Source organism: Tauraco erythrolophus, chromosome 12 (assembly GCF_009769465.1).
Source record: "Tauraco erythrolophus isolate bTauEry1 chromosome 12, bTauEry1.pri, whole genome shotgun sequence".
NCBI classification, from domain to species: domain Eukaryota; kingdom Metazoa; phylum Chordata; class Aves; order Musophagiformes; family Musophagidae; genus Tauraco; species Tauraco erythrolophus.
In genome coordinates this window covers 11,283,689-11,306,353 of record NC_141476.1, presented here as the reverse complement: position 1 = coordinate 11,306,353, position 22,665 = coordinate 11,283,689, and the positions used below count along the sequence as shown (strand labels likewise).

General features: G+C 47.4%; 1 protein-coding gene across 1 annotated transcript in view; it reads right to left on the bottom strand.

Annotated features, from left to right (window-relative positions):
- GRIP2 (glutamate receptor interacting protein 2) overlaps window positions 1–22,665 on the bottom strand; it is a 114,470-nt gene that overhangs the window by 8,134 nt on the left and 83,671 nt on the right. The window contains exons 15-21 of the mRNA XM_086619261.1: window positions 16,153–16,219; window positions 15,209–15,354; window positions 14,773–14,917; window positions 9,025–9,164; window positions 6,560–6,736; window positions 3,289–3,442; window positions 216–336 (exon numbers count right to left, since the gene is read on the bottom strand). Coding sequence (XP_086475387.1) covers window positions 216–336; window positions 3,289–3,442; window positions 6,560–6,736; window positions 9,025–9,164; window positions 14,773–14,917; window positions 15,209–15,354; window positions 16,153–16,219 — 950 coding nt within the window. The remainder of the gene's footprint in view (window positions 1–215; window positions 337–3,288; window positions 3,443–6,559; window positions 6,737–9,024; window positions 9,165–14,772; window positions 14,918–15,208; window positions 15,355–16,152; window positions 16,220–22,665) is intronic.

Genomic DNA, 22,665 nt, shown 5'->3' with positions numbered 1-22,665 from the left:
CATCAGCGCAGGGAAAAAGCGCATGCAAGCAACTGTCTAATGAGACATAGTTATCCATTAGCACAAACACTGACATGGATTAGACTCAAACCCTTCTTCACACCACTGGCAGCGCAGGGATGCTACGGGCAATTAACAGATCCGGGGAAACAGTCTTAACATTTACGGCAAGAGCAAAACTGTCAGATCAGCAGCAAATTCGGAAAGCGATTTACCTCAATCTCCCTCAAAAGTTCAGACTGGCCGCATGTTTCCAAATCCTCCAAAGCTTCTCCAAAAACACGCCAAAAACTATCCTCGTGAGTGGTCTCAAGGCCATTTTGGCGGTTGGGGTATCTGTTGTAACGTAGGAACCAAACATTGTCAGCACTCTTCTGCAGCGGGATGAAAGCCGCGAGGCTACAGCAAGTGTCTCACCAGTAAAAGCAGAGACTTGAAGAGTCTTCATATACAAAAGCAAACAATATGAACTTTTCAGACAAGAGTCCGAATACGAGACCTCCATGCATCTACTAACGGGGCAAGTGTCCTTCAAAGGAAGAATTAAGTTGGTGTAGTAATGTCAAAGTTCAAAGGGTAAATTAAAAAGTGCCTGTAGGAAGATTGTAGGTTTAGGAAGACGTTTTGGTGAAATAGAGAAGTGAAAGAAAAAAGGATGCGTTATGGGTAAACCAGGAGCCTCAGAGACTGTTAGTACAAAGGCTGATGGGATAGAGCTCAGATCTGAGACACAGAACACCTGAGAAGAGAGAGAAAAACACAGAGGGTAACAGACATGGTGAGAAAATGATAAATACATTAGGTCTCTATGAGAGTAAATAATGCAAAGATGTATATAAAAATGATTGCCCTTGGCCGGACAAGCAAACGCACGCTACAGCCAGCAATATCAAGAGTCATGTATAACCCATACAAACCAAGTTTCATTTGCTTTGGGATGGCCAAGGCACTGAGCTCTTATTTTCAGGAGGTCTCTTTTTTTTGCTATATAACAGGCACTCGCAGCCATGTAAAGATTGCTACCAGTACTACCCACAACAGAAAATAAGGAGACAGAGCAGCTCTCTCAAGCTGCTACAAACACATATTAATGTGAACACCATGTGCATCTTGCTGGGGGTGGGTTCTGCCAATTTCCCACCTTGGCAGTTTTAGCATCTCTTCTCTCTGACCACAAGCCAGGCTCAATTCTCAGACTTCTACAGCAAATAGCAATTAAACATGCTGAAGTTCTCCGAACAAGCCAGAGAAGTAGGTGACACTGGACACTGCTTACCAAACCCCAGGCTCTGTGCAAAACTCAGACCATCAGCACTCAGTTTAACAGGAGCCTCTTGAAGGAAACTCTCCGTAGTGTTAAATTGAGGTCATGATAAACCCACTAATGTATCACAGGGAGAGACCCCAAGGGGACAGTGACATTAGAGCGGCCCTAATGCATCTTCTACACATCTTATTAGGAGCTGCATGGACAAGGCTGCACCTCTGCAACGTCTGGCAGCATCTTGTGTGGCTTAATGGTCATCAGCGCTGCAGATGCAGAAGGGACACTCATCCACCAGAGCCACTCAGCAAAGTCAAAACATTTTACTTGAGTACAAGTCACAGATAGGTTGGCCTCCACTAAATATATAATGATTCCTTGGGCTATTAATAGAGCTTTTTTCAAATCTATATTAACTGCAAAGTCTTTAGCACACATTTTGCTGTAAACAGGAGTCTGTAGCAGGCATAAACTCATATACACGCAAGCTTTTGCTCCTTGTGGGATCATGGCCTGCCTGGAGAGAGCAGTATCTGACATGGCTTATTGTATTTTAAATTTACCCCCTACCTCTCCTCATCTTTTACAGGACACTAACCTTCACACCAGGCAGAAAGGTCAAAAAAATACCCAGTAAGACTTCATAAAAACAAACCAAAATTTCCCCCCAAAAGGAATTTTCAATTCTTTCCCCTTACTCATTTCCTTCCTCTGCTCCCAGGCTCCCAAACGTCCCTTCCAGTCACCAGTTTCTTGCCTCTCAGATCAGCAACATAACACATCCAGGACGCGGATGAATCAGTACGGGCTCTCACACCACTGGGTCAGCAGGTTTTTCCAGGCTAAAGGCAGCCAGGGTTAGAGAGATTTTGTTTTTCTCTCTAATAAAAAGGGCTCAGCGGCACAAACCGTTTCACTTGCACTTTGACATCAGGGCTTGAAGCCCTCATTAGGGACACACGGGGCTTTGAGCGCTCAGATCTGCTAACTTCAGCTGTCGGCAGCCTCACTGGGAGGGCCACGAGGGATCAACAACCTCTGCGAGCTGGCTCTCGCTGAGAGGCAAAACAAGAACAAAGTCTCCGCTGCTGCCAGCCTTCCTGCCAGTTTGATCATCTTTAAATAGGTGGAAATGGCCATGAGATGTTCTAAGGGTTTTACTTGGACAAACAAAAGTTAAGGAAAAAAATAGTAAAAAAAAAAAAAAAAGAACCAACAGTAACAACACGACACACACAACTATGGGGACTCTGGAGGATGTCAAGGGAAAGGTTAGTTACGAGGCAAAGAAGCTTTTCCACCATGCACGGCTCAGCAAGGGGCAGCCTCTGGCAGGGCAGATCCAGTAGGATTTTCACCCAAAGTGAGGGGCAGCTGCAGCCTCCTCCATAGGCTCGGGAGGTGTTGCAGGATTTCTCCCACGCTGAGGGATTAACTCAACCACGTTCACTCAGCGTGGCTTTCTTTGTGGTGTTGGAAGAGCCAAAGTGTGATGGGGAGAAACGTCCAGTCACAGCTTTGGGAGATTTTAACTTGGACACTCAACCTCATACTGGTCCTCCAAGAACTTTGGTTGGCGTTTTTGGTTTTGTGTCATTGAGCTGTTGTGAAGCTGCATCCTCACTTGAAAAAGTCTGGCCAACGTGTGTGGACAGCCCTGACCATATCTATTACATCAAAACTATGAAAATACTGCAGCCTTTACATGGCAGGAGTACGAGACGTGGCAAGAACCTGTGGTCCATGCAGCTGAGACCGCCCTAACTCCAGACAAAAATGTCACCTGGCCATGGCGGAGGTGCCACGGAGCTACAACCCAGGGTAACCTGGCAATGTGGAAGTGGTTCAACATTAACAGATATGTTAATATCAGATAACCACCCCAGCACCACTCCCCATGGCTGTCTGATGCTGAGACGGGGACATCGCTGTTTGCTCCATCACAGTCCCATGACCCCTTGCCCCTAAGCAGCAACATCCACATCTGCAGATGTGCCTCCCTGCCTCCTCCCACCCCTCCATACCTGCTGGGCTTGTCCCAGTCGTCTTCACTGAAGCTTCCATCCATGTAGGGGTAGTTTTTCCTGGGGTCCCCGGGAGGGGTGCTGCTCTTTTGCCTGCTGTGTCTCCATTCGTGTGGATGGAGGGCTATGCCCGCAGTCTGAGGTATGTACGTACCTAGGGAAGGCAGGTGGGGTGGGGAAGTGGTGGAAGAGAGGGTAATACCTGGTCAGAAAACCTTGCGCCAGGAGAGTCTCCTTCCCCAAGTCCCAGACCTGAGGCCATCTGGGTTGCATATCACTTCCATTTCAGCCATCCAGAGACGATTGTTCTTCCCATTTCTTCTTGCTTTAAGCAAAGCAGCTTCTGAGGATCTTGTCATAAAGTGCCCCATTTCTCCTTTGCTCCTCCACTTCTGAGTAATTTCTTGGTGTGGGTCTGGGATCCACAGACCTGGGATTACATATACCCAGAGATGCAGATCCTATCCCCAGCCAGCTCCAACCTTGGTTAATGGCTCCTGTTTCCACACTGAATTCAACAGAAACTGTACTGTTGAAGCAGCAACCTTTAAATATAGCGAGTCCTTCAAAGGGTAAAGAGAAGATGCTGCCAAGCCTTCCTCAGCATGCCCAACCCCATTCATTTTGAAGGATTTGGAGGTCTGATTTCTATTAGGAAAAAAAAAAAACACACCTTCATTTAGATTCTCAAAATCTCATGTATTTGGGACTTAATGGACAGCAGAAAAAAAAAAAAAAAAAAGTAATAGGATATAGAAGGACAGCAGTAAAGAAACTGCATCCAGAGCAACCACAAGCCACAGCCTCCCTTCAACAAGTGTAATGGTGCTGAGGGTCCCTGGTGTCAGTCACCAGCTCCAGGGTCCTCAGCAGTGGTAAATGAGGAAGAGCCAGTCCTGTTCCTGAGAGCTGCCAGCCAGTTCCTGCAGCCAGCCAAGACCTCCCATGCCTTCGGGATGAGCTGGTGCAGCTACAGAAAACTGCTTCAGGGGCATGTGTGTGAAAGGCAAGGAACAGGAGAAAAAACTCTGCTGGCTTGAGAGAAGGAGAGACTCATCTGCATCACATTTGATAGGAGATCAATACAGACTGCTGGGATGAAATCAGACAAGTTTCACTACGCCTGCCCCGAGGACTTTTCTGTACTGCAGTGTCTTACTCCAGGGATGCAAATCCATCACTACGAAGTCAGAAGATCCCCAGGTCTCACGAGATGCTGCCTGGACAGAAACCTTCCAAAACAGAGCATTCCTCAGCAGTGTCAGTGCCATGTGCAGTGGAAATAAATCTCCTGAGTCCCTCGCCCACCTCCTGCTGCCCATTCAATGTTTCAGAGAAATCTTCACAGCCTTTCCAAGAAACACTGTACACTTCCATCACATGCTGTGCCAAGCGAACAGGAAGAGGTAACAGAGAAACATATAATTAAGGGAGACTTGACCTCCCAAACAGCTGAGAGCACTGGAAATACCCAAAGACAACGCCAGCACTTTTCTTTGAAAATGCCAAGGCCTGTTATTTCACTTAGATGAGTGTTTCCTCTGTGTGTTTTTAAAGGTTAGACTGCTCTGGAGACAGCCCCAGAAAAGTGCTTGCCAACACCTTAGAGCAGTCAGTCAGGAGCGTTCGCTGCCTGCCAGAGTAGAACAAGGTCCCTGATGCAGGTCCTTGCAGCGGGTGGACAGCAGTTTTGGGCTGGGCACAGGGGGCCGGGGACCGAAGGGGTATGTGTGCAGAGCTGTCACCTGGGCCACCAGTTTCACCTCCTCCGTCCAGGGAGATGGGCTGGATCCCTGGGATTCAGAGCCACCTGGTGGTATGTTCGCACCAGGCACAGCACAGCTCCCTCGTCCAAACCCTTCCTTGAGCGGTTTCCTAAAGCTGCGGATGAACTTAACACCTACAAGGCTGCAGAGCCCGATCTATAGTTCTCCATTTGGGGTGTAAACCTCAATCTCCAGGCTCTGTGCATCCCACATCTCCCTGCATGCTGCCTTCCCTGCCCATCTCTTGGACAACCCTGCATGTCCTTCTCCCTACCCTCCAGCATCCCTCTTCCCTGCCAGCACCAGTACGCAACCATGCAGCCCAATGCAATTACCAGGGAAGATGAGAGAGCCTCTGTAGCAAAGTTGCAGCCTGTGGATGTTGGGCAACTTGGCATCAGCCCTGCTCCCCGGGGCTCTGTGCTCAATTACTCGTTCTCAATTTACCGGTAAAAGCAATCGCTTTGCTAAATCCAATGTCCAACTTGTGTTAACATTCAATTAGATGAAGAAGGATTGCAGCATTATAAAGACCAAGGGATTCCTCCTTAACTAAGCCTCCAGTCCCAATTGCACTCCCAAATTAAGGCTTCAGACCAATGGAGGGTGAAGGGAGATGCAGACATGGTAGAAGGGACATCAGTGCAGTGCTGTCCTTTGAACTTACCCAAGTCAGAGCGCAGTGAGCACAGGCATGCACCTTGCTCAGCACACTGAAGGTGCTTTGCAACAGTGTTCCTGCAGCATCCCTCCCTGTTTTCACATTCTGTTCCGGACAGCAGTCTGTGCACCAATTTCCTTTTGCAGAGGTGATTCAGGGTTTTGTTTTGTTTCAATACGGGCTAGTACTAGCTTATGTCACTGAATCTGAACTGGAATAACTATTTTCCAGCGCTTTTCTCCAAGTAAAAATCTATTCCCATGACTAGAGCATCCTCCATCCCAATTTCACGTGTCTGCCAGAAGCCACAGCTGAATAAACTTGGCCTCAAAGACATGTGTTCATCTGATCACACACTAGAGAGTTACAGATACTTCCTTGTAGTATTACCTTAATTATTTTGTTAAATGAGTGCTTCTAGTCACAAGACATTCTTGTGGATTTTAAAACATCCTGAAGAGGATTAGTATGTCCTACACGGCCTCTCTCGAGAAAGAAAAATGAGCTATGGACCAAACACTCCGTAAGACATATGGCCAGTGAACACTTCCTCTGATTATGTGAATTATAAAGTGCTATAATGGTTTTGAAAATGCAGTGAATAGTATGAGGCCATATAAGCCAGAAGAAATGTGCCAATAAAAGCCTAAAACAGATACACCAACTCAGAGAACCACATGAGTGCATTTTAAAATACATTTTGTTCCTTGCTGGAAGCAAGAAGCCATGCAAATGTGGTCAGATCACAGACTTTGGCTCACGTTAAGTCTCCAGACAGGTTTGGAGGCTCTGCCTAACTTCACCTTGGCCCAGAGACCCCTGAGAAAAGACAACCCTCGCTTACCTTGGCTTCCATACCCGGCATCAATGCCAGAGCCATCCCAGGACTCCATGGCACTGTCCACACTAGGAATTGTGGTGGAGTATATCTCAGACAGCTTGCTAGTTTTCTGGGAGTCTGTCAGTTCATCTTCTGGGTCGCTCACTTCATTTATACTCCCCGACTTCCTGGGATACGATTCTGAAACCAGAACATTCTGCTTTAGCAGGCCTATGCTGACATGGGAGCAAGCCCAGGTATTTTAAGTATTTTTGAAGTACCTCTTTAGGTCTTCAAAAGCAGCTGAGAAAGGCCTGTGCAATGCAGTTGAAAGGATTTAATGCAGTACTCTTATCTCAGGCTGAATCAAGAAAAAACGCCTTTCTGAGTTTTTAGCACACGGAATACAAGGAGCAACCATGGGAAACTGAGCATTCACAAATATGAGAGAGTTGACGCCTAACGTCAGTTCAGAAGCTTCCTCCAAACAGCCCTGCCCAGAGAAGTGCTGGCCTCTCCAAGCAATAGTCCATAGCTTCGCCGGTCTCACAGGGCCTCCTTTTGACTCAGAGCAGCACCCAGTCAGGGTGCTGGCTGCAAACCTTCTCTTACAAGCAGATGTTTCAATGAGATTCCAATGATATTGCAACCTGGTCCCGAACTACCGCCGCTGAAGTTAGAGCCCCCTTCTAAGACTGTACAATGTCGTATCAATTCAAGGCTAATCACCACCTCTCCAGAGTCTCCCACGCAGTCTCATGACAACGGTGGAATTCCTGGGCCTGGTATTTTGAGGCTGAATTTCCCCTGATTAATGATTGGAAAATGGAAAGCTGAATGTGGATGATGAAGCTCAGACTCTCCCTTTCATTATTTTAGTGATAATAGGCCTTTATTATCATCATATCAAATTCCCTTTCAGCCAAAAGCTATGCAAGGAATGGTTTCTCAGCACAAGCATTTCTTTGTACTGAATATTTTAAAGTCCTCGTTGATTAGATATGCTGTTAGCCATCCACGCCCTGGATCTCTGACTCGCAGAGGCTGGGATAAAAAGCCCTCTGAAAGTCTGCATTTGTCAACGAGGACAGATTATTTTACCAAACAAAGCCCAGTGTCCTGAAAGTCTCTATTTTCTAAGCATTCAGAAGATTGCTCACCATGATTAACTCAAGATTACCCTGAAATTTCAATTACACTTGCTTCATTCTCAGAATGATTAACGAGTCTCCAACTGGCACTCTCACGTCAATTATTTCAGCAAGTGGCTGTGACAATGCTAAGTGTCAGCAAGGGGAAAAAAAAAAAGTATTTTGGACCAAGGATCAAGATGCTTGGCTGAAAGGAACAAGACTAGGGTTTCTTGAAGATGAATCAATTCCCCAGTTCCACCTCTATTTGCTAAGTCCCCGCTCCCTGCCTGGGCTTCCTCCACTTGTAAAACGGGTGCATTGCCACATATTTGCAAACTGCTTTGAGGTCTACACAAGTGCTGTGTTTAAGAGCAATGTTGCTTTTTCAGATGCAGGACAGACATCCCATGGGCCATACTTGCTTGGAAGAGCTTTATCATTTGATTTGTTCCAATTCTCACAGTGCCATGGGCCACTGGCTGGATAGGTTCAGCTAATCTAGAGACTGCAGAAGCACAGCACAAAAAAAGATAGAAAATACAGGGTATGAGGAGGGACAGAAATGCAGCCAGAATGCACTCGCTGCTTTCTGAACTTGATGAAAAAGCCTCTGGCCGTGATTATGCAGCTGGGAGAAAAGTTTGCATGTTCCCTGGTTTTTATAATCCCCTCTCTGTCCCCTAAAAAAGTGGCCTGCCTGTACTAAGCATGCTCCTGCTCTTTGATACGTGTCAAGAAGAACAGCTCAAAGCCACAGGGAGCTTGCCAGGGAAGTCAGAAGGGGCTTTCTAGAGTGAAGGTAGATGCTTTGAAAGACAATCCTAGGACCGCAGCCAGGAAACGGGGCGTAAAAGGTATATTGTCAACAGCTTTCAAAAAGTTGAATTAAAGGTGGGGTTTTTTTTTCATGGATTCTACCAGCTCAGAGTCCCCTTGCTCGTTTTGGGGGGTTATATTAAAAAAAAAAAAAAAACAACATCAGAACCCTGCACTCTTCTACTTTTAAAAGCAACTTCTGCTTCACTTCTGTGTGAAACACCCACACAGGCAGGGAATGGCACCAATGGCACAATGCGTCAATCTGAAAAAAATTATTGCAAACAAACCTGCTATCTAATCTCTTCCCAGTAATCCAGAGAGCCCCCTTGGGTTGCCTTCTTTTTCCACCTGTGAGTCAAAAGTTCAAAAAACATCTACCTTTCCCCTCTGTTCCTAGCCATCCCCCTGACCATGCTGCCTCGTCTCACCTTCCACAACATGTGAAGGAAAGCCGACAGTGCTACCTTCTCCATCGCCCAAGATCCCTGCTGGGGTGTGCCTTCGCCCTCCCACCCCAAACCAGGCTCCCCTACTCACTCTCTGTCTGCTTCTTGATCTTCAGAGTGACCGTCTCTCCTGCCATCTGCAGCAGGTGAATGGCTTCGCTCAGCGGTTTGCCCTTGAGGCTCACATTATTAATCGCTAATATCCGGTCACCGATGTGGATGGCTCCGGTTCTGGAAAGAAAAGGCACTGTTAAAAACTCCAGAGAAGCAATTTGCCTCTGCAAGACAGGTCATTAAGTTATCGCTTGAAGCAACAGCACATTAACTCTCACCACTTTCAAATATGTCTCCGTTTCCCCTTGGTGCACTGTATACCCATTCCTCTTCACTGCTACCAGGAATCTGGGTGCCCCCTCATCTTCCACCTGTGCATATACACACCAGCACACGCACAGGAACACATGCGCTCCTCGGATCCCAGGCCCCTTGGGGATCAGGACTGCAGACTAGTTTACTGTCAAAACTCTTCAAAGCAAGGGGATCTACATGCTAAAAGCAGAAGTATTTCCAGTGTGTGATGTCCACTGCTTGTCACACACGGAACTGAAGGACACCTAGAAACCCACTGAGAAAAAAAAAAAAAAAAAACAAAAAAACGGCCCAACACACACAGACTGTGTGCAAGCATGAGCTGAACCAATTGCAGATCAGTTCATGATTTGTGTAAAGCTCACCCCTACGCAGCTACGCCACTGTAACCTTCTCCATCAGGACCAGTGCTCTAGAAGAGGTTACTGTGTTTTATTGCACAGCAACGTTTTCCAGCACCGGCTTCTGCTCTCAGCTAAATAAATCCCCCAGGCTTCAGCAACAGCCAGGAACAAACAAACAAGTGACAGCAATTCTCCCCCTTCTCCTCTGTGTCTGCCCACAGACTGAGGCTCACTTTACCTCTCCCGTTGTTTGCTGCAGCTCTGGGAAGAGCAGGCAGGACAGGATGTGCCCATCACCAGAGCCGGCTGCCAACGGCTGGCTGGATCCGAGCTCACCGTGCTCACGCTCCAGCTCCCTAACGCTAGCAAGCGAGAACAGCGACCTGTTCCTCCAGCAGTGCCGTGAGGTTCAGCTATCAGGAACCGCAAGGTTCTGATCAAACCAGAAGGAGACATAAATCTAAAGTGCAACATCTTTTTTGTCTACGGCAACGTGCCTCTGTCGGGTCACATCTCCAAATCGGACTGCTGCTCCTGCAGAACTGGGGACTGATATACCGCCACAGGCAAACCAGCTGTTTGTCTTTCCCCAAAACATGCAACTTTTGTAGACGCAGTGCCGTGAAACATCTCCTGTACGGACATCAGACCGGGAAATAGAGCCATTCAGCCCGCGGGACCGGGCGGCGGCGGCGATGCTCGGGCGGCGCCAGCAGAGCTCCCGTCAGCCGCGAGGGGGCGCTCTTGTCCCGCCCCGCCAGCCTGGCGGCTCCCTCCGGGAGAACGCGGGGCTTCCCATCAATTACAGATCCAACTGCAGCTGCAGTGTTTGTCCTAAAAGTTTCATCTGCGGAGTCAAAAAAACTCAAATGCTGGCCGTTTAAAGGCGATCCTCCGCTCGCTGCAGCGGTTCGGCATTTGAGGAGCTCCTGTTGCAGCCCCGCAGCCGGCGTGGGGAGGCGGCTCCCGCCCCACTGCCCGTCTCGGAGCAGCACGGCTGCGCTGCGGAAACTCTGCAAGTCCCTCAGCAGGGAGAAATACAGAAACAGCTAAAGAGAAAGGTCACGCTCAGTCAGGTGCTTTTCTTCAAGAGGGGAAAAGTAAATCAAAGTCCAGTCCTCTCATCTGTCCGTCTCCAGGCACCCCTGTGAGGACAAGCAGACAGAAGCCAAGTGGCAGTGACGGAGAAAGCTGTTTCTAGCTCATGACGCTTGTGCTTCTCCATCATCACCAGCAGTCCTTAATTCACCTCAAACACAGGGCAGCCCAAGGAGCTGCATGCTCCATGTTTGTTCCTGCTCAGAGGACACATGCAAGAGCAGAATCAAGCAACAGGTAAGTTGTCAGGTGTAAAAGGGGCTGCAGGCACTTTCCATCAGGCACTGGAGAAGAGGTGGCTGCATGCCTGCAGTAGGGATTTACTTGGCACGTAGGCAGGGCCACCATCCCTTCTCCCCTCTGCCCACATGGGTTGGTGCTGAGCGCTCCTGGATAAAACCCTCCTGCAGCCACTCTTATCTACTTGACCAGGTGGCACTAGAGGCAGCTGATCAGGCACTTTAAAATGCCAGCGATAGCCCAAAATCGCTCTTGGAGAACCATTACACCTCAACCAGAATGGAACAGTATTGTTCAGGCACACTCCCTTCCCCAAGAAGGAAAACAAGTCCCACAGCCCAGGCTAAAGCCACCCATAGGCACTGCAGGAGGGAAAACAGAGACTAATGTGGGAGACAGCCATTGCTCTACACCAACCCAACAGCCTGACCTGCCTCTGTAGGTTTCTACAGGATCAGACAAGTATAGGGAGAAAAATGTTCAAGGTCAAACTAAAACCCAAGTCATAGAATCATAGAATCTGAAGCCTTTTGTCGTGGTTTTAGGCTGATCCAGCAACTAAAACTCACACAGTCTCTCCTTCTCCAGTAAAGTAGAGAGGAGAGAAAAAAAAACAAAGGGACTGAGGGTTGAGACAAGAACAGAGGGAGCACCCACCAACCATGGTCCTGGGCAAAATAGGGCTTTCTCAAAACAAAACAGTTTATTAACAATTACTTAGAAGGACAAAGGGAAACAAAAACCGATTACTCGAGAGGACAGAAAGAAACAAAACCAGATCTTAAAACTGACACTTCCCCCCCCCCCCCCCCTTTCCTTTTCCTCCCGGCTCTACCTCCTCCCCACAGCAGCACAGGGGGCAGGGACTGGGGGGGTGCAGGTCAGTTCATTCCATGCTGTTACTGCTGCTTCTTTCTTAAAGGAGGAGGAGTCCTTACACCCTTTTCCCCTGCTCCAATGGATCCCCTACCCACGAGGAAAAATCCACAAACTTCTCCAGCGTGAGTCCAGCCCACTGGAAACAATCCTTCCCCACAGATTGCTCCGGTGTGGGCTTTACCACAGTCTCGGGTACTTAGGGAGTTTTAGCCACTCGCTCCGGCGTGGGTCGTCACGCAGACTCCAGATGCCTCTCTGCCTTGTCGTGCATCCCAACACGACCATCCTCAGGCTCAGGCATCTTCTCCCCACGGGCTGCGAGTGGGTCTCTGCTCCACCGAGGCCGTCCTGGTTGCAGGGGGGCCGCCTGCTATCTCACCACCAGCCGCAGGGGAAACTCGGCTCCGGCACACCTCCTCCTGCTCCATCCTCACTGACCTGCTGTCGATGCGGCTGTTTCTCTCAGATCTCAGTCCTCTCCAGGTGAACTCAGCCCAGTGGGCACCCCGGGAGTGGGGTGCCCCCGAGTTCCCCAGCTGGCTCCGCCGCCGCCATTCTCCATGGGCGGCACCGGCCCGACACAGGCAGCCGCCTGGCCGGGAGCCAGGGAGCGGGGGCAGTGCCCTCCTCCCTTCTCTGCTCGATCCTGGGCAAAGCACCTTTTCTGGTTCCTTTGTCCTGACTTAAATAGGGCAATTCGCAGAGGCGCCCTATTGGCTCAACCCTGAGGGGGATGGCAGTCTGATCTGGTGGCCAGAACTAAGCCTAACCCGGTTCCAAAACCGGGGAGGTCGCAGGGAGCAAAACCCCTCTCCTGCCACCAGAACCACCCCCCCTCCACATCAAACCATGACACCTTTTCAGCTCAGACAGCCTGCTACCCACTGTGACGGACGTGTGACAGATCCTAGAGGACATCCTGCCTTCCCCATCACCAAGTGAGCAGCCCAAGCTGCAGCACAAACCTTCACTTGCACCTCTATGACAGCAGCCAGCGCATTCCTGTTATCATACGTCAGGATCTGGTCCACCCCGTGTCAGTGCTGCTGAAACATGTCCTGTGCTCAAGCAAAAGCCAGGCAGAGCTTTGGGTTTAAATCCCCGTCCTTCAGAAACCTGTCCCATTCTTCAGAGCTTGGCTAAGAGTGCCTGTGGCATGGGGAAGGGTAGTGACAGCAGGAAAGGAACAATTTAGGGTAACACTAGGATTGACCCTCTTCCATTGACAAGGTCCAGCCACTCCCTTCTGTTACTTCCACAAAAAAAACATGTACCAACTTAGCAGAAAAATATGCACCAACTTAGCAGAAAAATATGCATCTTTCCTGCAGGCAGCCTTCATCCCACCACTCCTCACCCTCTCCACCAGGAGCCAAGGTTACCCAGAGAAATCCCCACACCGCTCCTCTGCACAGGCATCGTTATTTGTCAGTCTGCTACGGTGAACGTGCTTAACGGCTCCGCTGCTCTCCTCAAAAAGCTTTTCATTCCTTACCGCCTGCCAGCGCCTGATCAAAATTCAATAGTACCGCAGCACTTGCCTGCACTACGTTTCTCTGTGGAGCAGTCACTGATGCGTATCTGAGTTCGAAGGAGGAACAGCCATGGCATTGCAAAGGGAACTGAGAGCAACATGGGTACGAGACCATCTTCTGAGCCTGGCAGCGTTTGGGCTTTCTGTCCTTAACTTCTCACACTGGGCTACAGGGACAGTGCAGAACTGCTACGCAGAAAAGCCTCGGATACTCTATAGCTACTATTTTCTAGAAAAAAAGACTGAATCCTACAGTGACAGGCAGTGATATAAAATCCCCAAAGAGAAGAACCACTAATGACTAAGTCCATCCCTCTTCCTTACTTGTTAGGAGACACTTGTGTTCTGCTTTCTGTACCAAAGGAAGGCAATGGAAACGTGCAGCAGTGTGCGTGCTGAGAGCTCGGGGAACCCAATGCAGAAAGAGGCACTGAGCTGCTTTACAGTCCAGCTAAGAGGGAGCATGGCCTTGAAATAGAAAGAACCAGAAGGCCAAACCTGCAGTCAAACGTCCCCAAGGTCTAGCACTTTACATCTACTTGTCCAGGGTTTTTTTTTCTGCTGTTCTGCCTGCCAAGCAGCACAGGATAAAGCAATCCTATGAGAAGTCGAAGTCAGGGCTGCTGAAATGATCTATTTACAAGTCACAGCTATCATATAGACAGAATAATTAAGTGTATGATTTAGTTCTACCTTACATTCTCAGGAATGTCCTGATCCTTTAAATCCCACGCATGCACATATATTCAGACATGTGCAACCTCCCTGCTTGCCAAAGGTAAATCTACACCTACAGTTATGCAGCATAAACATCTGCTGCTTGAAGCATGGCAGCCCTGCACTGAGATACCTCTATACATAACAGACTAACCACCAGCAAGGGTGGGCCAGAAGACCCTCAAGATCTGTGGTTTCAGCCGGACACACCACTGCCATGGCTGTAAACCATAGTTTAGCAACAGGTGAGTCCTGGACAGGAGTCTGCATTGGTTTCATGGGCAGGCTGGGCACTCTCCCGATGCAAGATGTGCATGGGAAATCACAGACCAGGAAGCACCTCTGTGGAAGACAGGCAGATAAATACATTTTCCTCACTGCTGAATTCAATTGACACACTGAATCTGACTCTTCCAGAAATACTCTGCTTTAAGCCTCTCTCATTGCCCAGTCCCAACCACCCCACATCTCCTGCACATGGGTCTGCAGAGCCAGACTGGTAAGGCTGTCCCTGCTTCACAGCATTTGGTACCTTCATAGCACCTTTCCATTTTGGCAGACTAAAACACCTAAAAAGCATTTATGACAACAGAGGAAACTTCGCCAACGTTAAGATTACCTCCCACATCAATCCAACCCCTCTGTCCCCAAACCTCACCTTTCTGCCAGCCCTCGTTTAGTCAAGCCTGAAATGACGATAGGATCAAAAGGTTCCTCTGTCCCGGAGATGGTTATTCCCAAGGGGCCACCGTATCGCTTCAGTTCCACTGTGTAGATAATAGCACCGGTTGTCTCCTGCTCATCTAAAAAAGAAAACAGGAATGCTGAATTTTTTAATTAGCCATATGAAAGAGGTTATAGGAAAGACTTGCAGCATTTTAAAAGCAAAAACCTTAGGTCTTCAACCATGCTCATACCAAATAGGATTTTAACCTTCCAGACTCCATTTAAGGGCAGAATAACAAAACCAGACTATAATCAATTGGAAAGTGGTGACTGGACAAGTGGCAGCCCTTATCTTTGTTGGTTTGCGCTACTTATTGGGAAATGTCATTACAGTGGACAGGCACCAGTTTGCATGAGGATTTCTGTACCAGAGTTATCTTCATCCTTCCTAATCTTCAATTTGACCAGGTCTTCACACTGCCTTAAAATCTGCACAGCATCCTCCATTGAGCAATTGTCGAGTCGGATGTTATCAATGGCTAACAGCTTGTCTCCCGGCTCCAAGGTTCCAGTTCTGCATGGAAAGGAAAAGAAAACTGAAAGTACGTTTGTATTTGCCTTTCAAATCCTGTGACGCATTCCGTTCTGCAGTGGTGATGACGATGTTAACTTTTTACTGTCCTTGATCCTTCCTGGGAAATAACCCTAAATGGAGCCTGTAACAATTGTAACTTAAAGAGAGAAAGTTTGGTAGAGCGTGCATCAACACAGAACAAGGCAGGAAGATCAGATGTACAGCCTGGGTAACCTACAGCACTGAAAAATGCCTTATGTTTAACTGACAGATGTTCTACGTTTTATGGAAACTCCTGTATGAACGCTTAAAAACTAGCCCTCCGGCAGCACTAAATTCCTCTGAAAGCCTTGTTATGAGGTGCTGGGATCAGAGGTGAAGTCAATAAATGCTGAGTTATTTGCTCAGTTCCCTACCAGTGCCCGCAACTCACTCACTCTGTTCACTTGAGCAGAAGCTGAAACACAGCAAACTACTTGATGAGCCATAGCACCTTATAGGATATATGAAGCCCTTTATCACATGCTCTTAAATGCTAAACATCCATCTCCTGCAGTCAGCAGACCTCTGAATCAGTGCTCTGGCCATCTTCTCCATTAGCTCAACTCTACTTGCTTCAGTACAGACAGTTCTTATTGCAAACCCTACTGTGGTCTAAGATAAACCTCTAGAACTGAGATCTCTTTGGATGCTGGCAAAATCCAGATCCAAGTGCTACTGCTCAGGCTTCATTCTACTTCTCATTACTGGGCCGGACATTTTGCAATGGGTTTGGCACATGGGAAATTCTGCACTCACCTGTGTGCTACACTCCCCTTCTTGATGTCCGAGATGATCAAAGGCTCCCCAGGCTTTCTGCTTGCAGCTGCAAAAGAGATTCATGGGTACAAAGCTTGATATTGAGTCTGCTATCTAGGACAGGGATGGTTAACAGGAAGAAGGATTTGTAAGGAAAGGGAATTTTATCTGCCTTTGACAAAACAATGCCTCACACTTGAACTCTGGAAGCCACACCAGGAGAAAAAATAAGTGAATCCCTACAAATGTTTGTTGGTTGCCCTTTGCCCAAGTTAGCTAGCTGCTTCCTTTGGTCTCCTCCTGAAGGGGAGGACATATGGCATGCAGCAGCAAGAGGTGGGATTGCCCGATCCCAGCACTGTTAAACACCCACTTGCCCACACCTCTGACGCAAGACAGCAAGTGAGTCAATGGCTATGGCAGCAGTCAGACATTAGCACCACTGCCTAGGGAGTACCTCGCTCAGCTCTGTGGTTAATATAAGCGTTTCTGTGTTCTTGAAGTAAAGTGGGATGGGAAATTTTCCAGGTGGAAAATAACCCAGGAAGAATTTGATAAAACACTGTTTTCTAGTTGGTTCAGCTCCCCAGGCCACTTCATCATACAACCAGATAAATGAGGACCGGTCTCAGTGCTGGAGTTGGAAGGGGTGGTTTCCAACTCTTCTCTCCTGCCCAATCCCGACAAATTTTTCAGCCCACAAAAGATGCAAGTACACATCTCTGGGAGCATTTGCATTTTTAAATTTGCCTGCGAGACCTGCTTCTCTCTTGAGAAACCCAAGTGAGATTTATGACTCGAACCCCTCCTGATCTCTCTGCCATCCGCACACCAAACACGCCAAGAGCATCCTTTTCACTTTGCGACACTCCCTCCTGCCTTGCTATGGGAATTGCATCGTCTCATTCAAAGCTGATGGAGCTTCTCAGAAAAAACTGCGTGGGAAGGAAGAAACTCACAACATCTGAATATATCAGGTGCAGGTCAGAGTATCTGTGAGGCACATGGCACCAACCACACAGAGATCCACCTGCCTGAACACCAGTTAGAGAGCACCTCAGAAAGCCAGACATAAGGAATAAGTGCTTCTTCTTACCAATCTCTCTGCTCTAGATTTTTCTGTTGTTTACATTTATTTAGGAGATTTAAAAACATATGTGCTAACTTGACACTTTTAAGGATACCCTCTCCCAGATACAACTAAACCTTCTGTATGAGACAGGGAGAAAAGACAGCCAATCTCAGTCGTAACAGGGCTGAGTATAAAAGTTAGGTCAGGCAGCGAAGAGCAGATCATGACTGATTTTATAATAGTCACAGCGATGTGACTGCTGAATGACACAGAGCTGGTAGAATTTTCCCCGTCTTTTACTGCAGCGTGATGCCAGGCAATTTTGGTCTGGACACTCACGTTCAGCTTGCAGCCACAGGTCGAAGAGAAGTAGATGGGCTGTGGAGATTCAGCAAGGGCTTGTGCATATGTTCAACCTGTCCATGTCACGGACCAGCCAGGAGATAGACTGACACATGCTAGGCAGAGTTGAGTGGTGGGAGGGAAGGATGAGATGCAGCTCGTGCAGCTAAAATCAATGCCGAAATCCCCCCTCTGATTGACAAGGCCACACACCGTGGACTAACTGCACAGTGGACGGAGATGCATCACCCTGTTATTACCATTGCTGTTCTCTTCTTCAATATAGAACATGTATTTGCCGCTGGGGGGTGCACAACGAGGTGGTCTGCACAGCGGTGATGGGAGGCTCTGTTAGCACACCCTGAGCCCTGGTCGGGCTGGCATCGCTGCGTGTTTAATCGCTCCCTAGCCCGGTTCTGTCAAAACGATCCAGGTTAGCAAAAACACTTTTCACCGCAAGGTTTGTTTATTAGTTTCAAAGCAGAGGCAGTGTGACAGAAAGGGGTTAGGGAGGATCTCCACAATCCTGGTGGTGGGTTGGGGATGGCCCTCCCTAAACCTGACCCAGACACAGCTGGAACGACATGTCCAGAGACCATGAACACTCAAAAGAGAAAAGGGGGGGAGTAACAAAAGCAGGTACAGACAACAACATGCCTCGAGCTCTGCAGAAATGGTGTTTATCTCAGCGTTTATCTTACAAGCCCTGTGACACATCGGGGGATCCTGCCCATGGTCAGTCCCTGAGCAGAAAGCGAGACCTTGTCCTTTTGCAGCTCTGCAACAGGGGTCAGCACTGAACGTCGCACAAGCTTCCCGTATCAGAAGAAAGGGTGACAAACCCAGTGCTTTGTCCATTAGGAAACAAAGCAAGTTTTAAGGAAAAATCATTCTGGGTTTTGTCCTGGGTTTTTTTCAAAATTGTGCTTTCCAAATAGATTTTCTTGAGACCAGTTAAATGGAAGAGCCATGTACAACTACATATACCTGTCCCTACCATCAGAATACCCAAACTGCAATAAATGGCAGCCTTCTAGTTTAAATAATTACTTAGTATAAAATGGAAACGCTTTATAAAACCATCATTATTAGTCAGTACCTACAAATCTGAAGGGTCAGTTAGAGAGACTTAATGAATAATTGTTCTCTCTGACAAGGCATAAGATATAAAGTTAAGATAATGAAATCTCAAAGCACAGAACAGTCACTTGCTGTTCATGTTAAAAACCAGCTGTTACTAACTCCACTAATTCATGTTTGGCATCCCAAAGCCCTTTCTGGCGCCCTAGGAGAGCGCCTGCTGGGACCAGGCTGCCCCCAACCGCCCCAGCCACCCTGAGACCCATGTTTTTAACAATCCTGGGCTGTTCACACAGGGTGACAACATGCCTCTGTGTAACAGCTGCCCTGTCTACAGACAGGAGAGCTGCAACGTCACTGAAGCAGCGACTCAGTCAAGGTCTGAGGCATTAGATATGTAGATCCCTGGTGAGATCTGGGAGAAATCATTTCCAATCTGCCTGCAATAAAAAAAAAACACCTTAAACTACATTATTATTTTATTAGGGCTGCGGTCTTTGGAGTTGAGACTCATCTTGCATAGATGAGTAAAGGCTTTCCATTCATTCATTTCTGCTGTCAATGTGGTTATTTCTCTTCAAAGGACATTGCCTTCGTAATCCTGTTTGCTGCAGGAAGACATGGTTCAGACGCCCAGCCTTGCCTCTGGGTCTGTGAAATAGAGATGGCAGCAAAGGGAGTCGAGGGAAGAGATGGATGGAGAGACAGAGGCAGAAGCTGGTGTGCAGAAACCCACTCTCTCTCAGCAGGTGCTCTGCTTGTGGCCTCCATCTGCCAGGGAAACCACTTCAGGTGCTAGTAGGCTCTTTTTCAGATACATTTATATTTTTGGTGAGTTTACCAGTACAAAAGATAGTTTACATCTGCACCAGTGGCCCAGGAAAAGCTCCATAAATCAACAGCTAGTGAAGGTAGAAGCGTGGGGTAGGGGAGAAACTCAAAATGAAAACACTGCTCGGCAGTGGTGACAGGTCCGTGATAAAAAGGTGAGTTGATCAATACTGTTATTTACTTTTTATAAATTGCTTTCAGTCTCTCACCACCTCTGCTGGGATTCTGGCTCACTCGGCGTTTACTCTGTGATGGATGACGAGGCCAGAAACACATGTCCGGTTTGTGTTTTTAACAGAATGCATAATGACTCGTATTGGTAAATTATTCCCCTCCAAGGAGCACGAGCACATATCTCACACACATCAACCTGTTATAAATGCCCTTCATTATTGACCAAGCCAAAGCAGCACTCTGCCAATGTGTAATTAAAGAAACTGTAATAATGCCATAAGAATACATTTAAGAAAGCAAGTATATAACCGGGGGGGGGAAACAAACAAAAAAACAAACAAAATCAGAAACCCAATAATCTCAGGATAGCTAAGGAATGAGAAGAGCAATAAAAGCAAATCAGAATTGATTATAAAAAGCAGCAGTGAAAATCAAATCCCCAGTACTCAACTTTTTCCTCTATCATTCATTAGTTTTAGCAGCAGGTGCATAAATTTTCAGTGCCTCCAGCTGGATACTTACTCCACTGCAGATCTATTACCTTCCAAAATCTCCAGGTAGCAAAACCAGGACAGAACATCCCACCTCGGTAAAAGCACCGGAGTGAATCAGCTGCAAACCTCAGTTGAAGCTGCAGCGTTAGTGAGGGGGTAGGACAGGAGGCTGCCGGGTGCACTGCTGCTTGCAGACACACCGTGCCTGGCCGGTGGCAGGTCCCAGGTTAATCCAGCACCAGCAAAGCTAGATTTTCTTGGCTCACAGATCCATCTTCTCGCTAGGACAGTGATTACACTGCTTAAGAGACTTAATCGAAGTTATCTATCTATCCAAATTCCAGTTTTATCACCCACAAGCAGATATACTACCTACTCCTTATCTGCAGTACTTCCTGCCAAGGGCATAGGAATTGATTGTTAAGATATATAAAGGTAATTTGATAAACATGTTATATAAAGCATTAATGTGTAGCTAAAATGAACAGTAATTTCATTATCTGTTTAAACAGCAACAACACACCTGTACCCTGCAGCAAATTTCACAATGAGCCCTTGGAGAGGATATATGAGACAGACGGACAAAAAAAAAAAGAAAACACAAAAAGCAATCTTTTGTGTAATCGACTATCATTTTCCAGAGGCTAATAACAAATCCATATCTTATTTTAAGAGGTCAGGTATTGAACATACAAGAATACATGACTATTAGCTTCTCGCTGTTGGAGATTTTAATTTGTAAGAGATTTACAGAAAACGCACAAAGGCATAACTGTATCATTAGAACTGAATGGAGCCAGCAAGATCAGAGCACTTATGGCATGCGTTCTGCTAATGGAGATGAGTAGCTCAGGATAACAGGAGCCACATCTTCACATCCCTATGTCAAAAAATCTCAGTTCGTACGTCTCTGCACCCTCACCGTTCAGAGCACCTCAGAGGGCTCTGCAAACAGTTGAGCTTCACAGCCCACACAGCTCTTTGAACTTCATGAAGCAGAAAGGAGCACGCACTTCGCTCTTCAAGTGGAGCAGCTGTTTTACAAACAAATGCAGCCCTCTCCCTGGGACAGAAACCCAGGCACTGGAGTATGGAAAAAACGAGAGCGATTTTGCTGGCTTCTTGTCCCTTCACCCCTGGACGAAGTGCACAGAAGAACCTTTGGTGTTTTGCTTCGTTAATTTTCATTTAGTGAATGTAGGAGACTGAAATGAGACTGGAGGGCAGTGGGGGTGCCATAGAAATACAAAGCACAGTCAGTGAGAGACTCATCCTTTGGATTTCCTATTTATCTTATGAGGAATGGAAGGGGAAACAATACTATATGCAAATATTTGCATCGTGCATCTTAATTTGCTCCATCCCTTTGCCATGCTGTGTTTTAGCAGGGGAAAGAAACCCGTCTGTGTGCACAGACCACAACTAGGGGCTTGCCCAGCCCAAGCCTTCTCTTTCCAGCAAACCCCGAGACCTCAGAGAAGATGAAATGCCTTCAGCAAACATCTGCCCTTCACCAGGAGCAAGCACAGACACTCTCTGTATGTTCATCCCAGAAACAGCAGCATCTGCCCTCCTCATACAAAAAGACTCCTGGGTTTTCAGCCCTTTTATGAGGCTTTCCAGCAGATTTATGGTTCCTCCTGCAGCCAGATCCATTACACAAATTCTTCCAATGCATCCATCAAGAATACTGCTCTCCCCTCCTTTACTTTAGCCCATCTCCCGATTAGCTCTGAGAGCCACAGCACAGCAAGAACTTCATCGCTTTTATTTCTGTAGTGCTTCTCTGATGAGGTCGTAACATTTTCTGCCCTGGTAAGAGGGCAGCAGCAAACCTTCCTAGACAGAGGAATTAACTACAGATGAGCCTGCTGAAACTGAGAGGTAAAACTCAACGAAAGCAACTCATCTTGCTCCAGGGTGATCTTATAGCAGTCTTGCAGTACCTAAAGGGGGCCTACAAGAAAGCTGGAGAGGGACTTTTTACAAGAGTGTGTAGTGATAGGACAAGAGGTAATGGTTTCAAACTGAAAGAGGGTAGATTTAGATTAAATATAAGGAAGAGTTTTTTTACAATGAGAGTGGTGAAACACTGGAACAGGTTGCCCAGAGGAGTTATGGATGCTCCATCCCTGGAGGTGTTCAAGGCCAGGCTGGATGAGGCTTTGAGCAACCTGATCTAGTGGAAGGTGTCCCTGCCCCTGGCAGCAGGGCTGGAACTAGATGATCTTTAAGGTCCCTTCCAACCCAAACCATTATATGATTCCATGATCTTTCATCTACAGTGTTGCCAGACTACAAAGTTTATGAATAAATCCAATTCTGTGGCCACAACAGTGCAGGAAGCTTTCTACTGACCCCTCTGTCTTGTCATGTACTTAACCTGCCCCAGGTTTACAGAGTAGGGAAAAGGAATCTAATGTGGGAGGCCAGTAAAACAAGTTCCCTTCTTTAAAACAGTAGTTATATGCTTTTCCTTGTCAGAAGGAAAGCTGAAAAAGCTGTTTCTAGATCTGTACA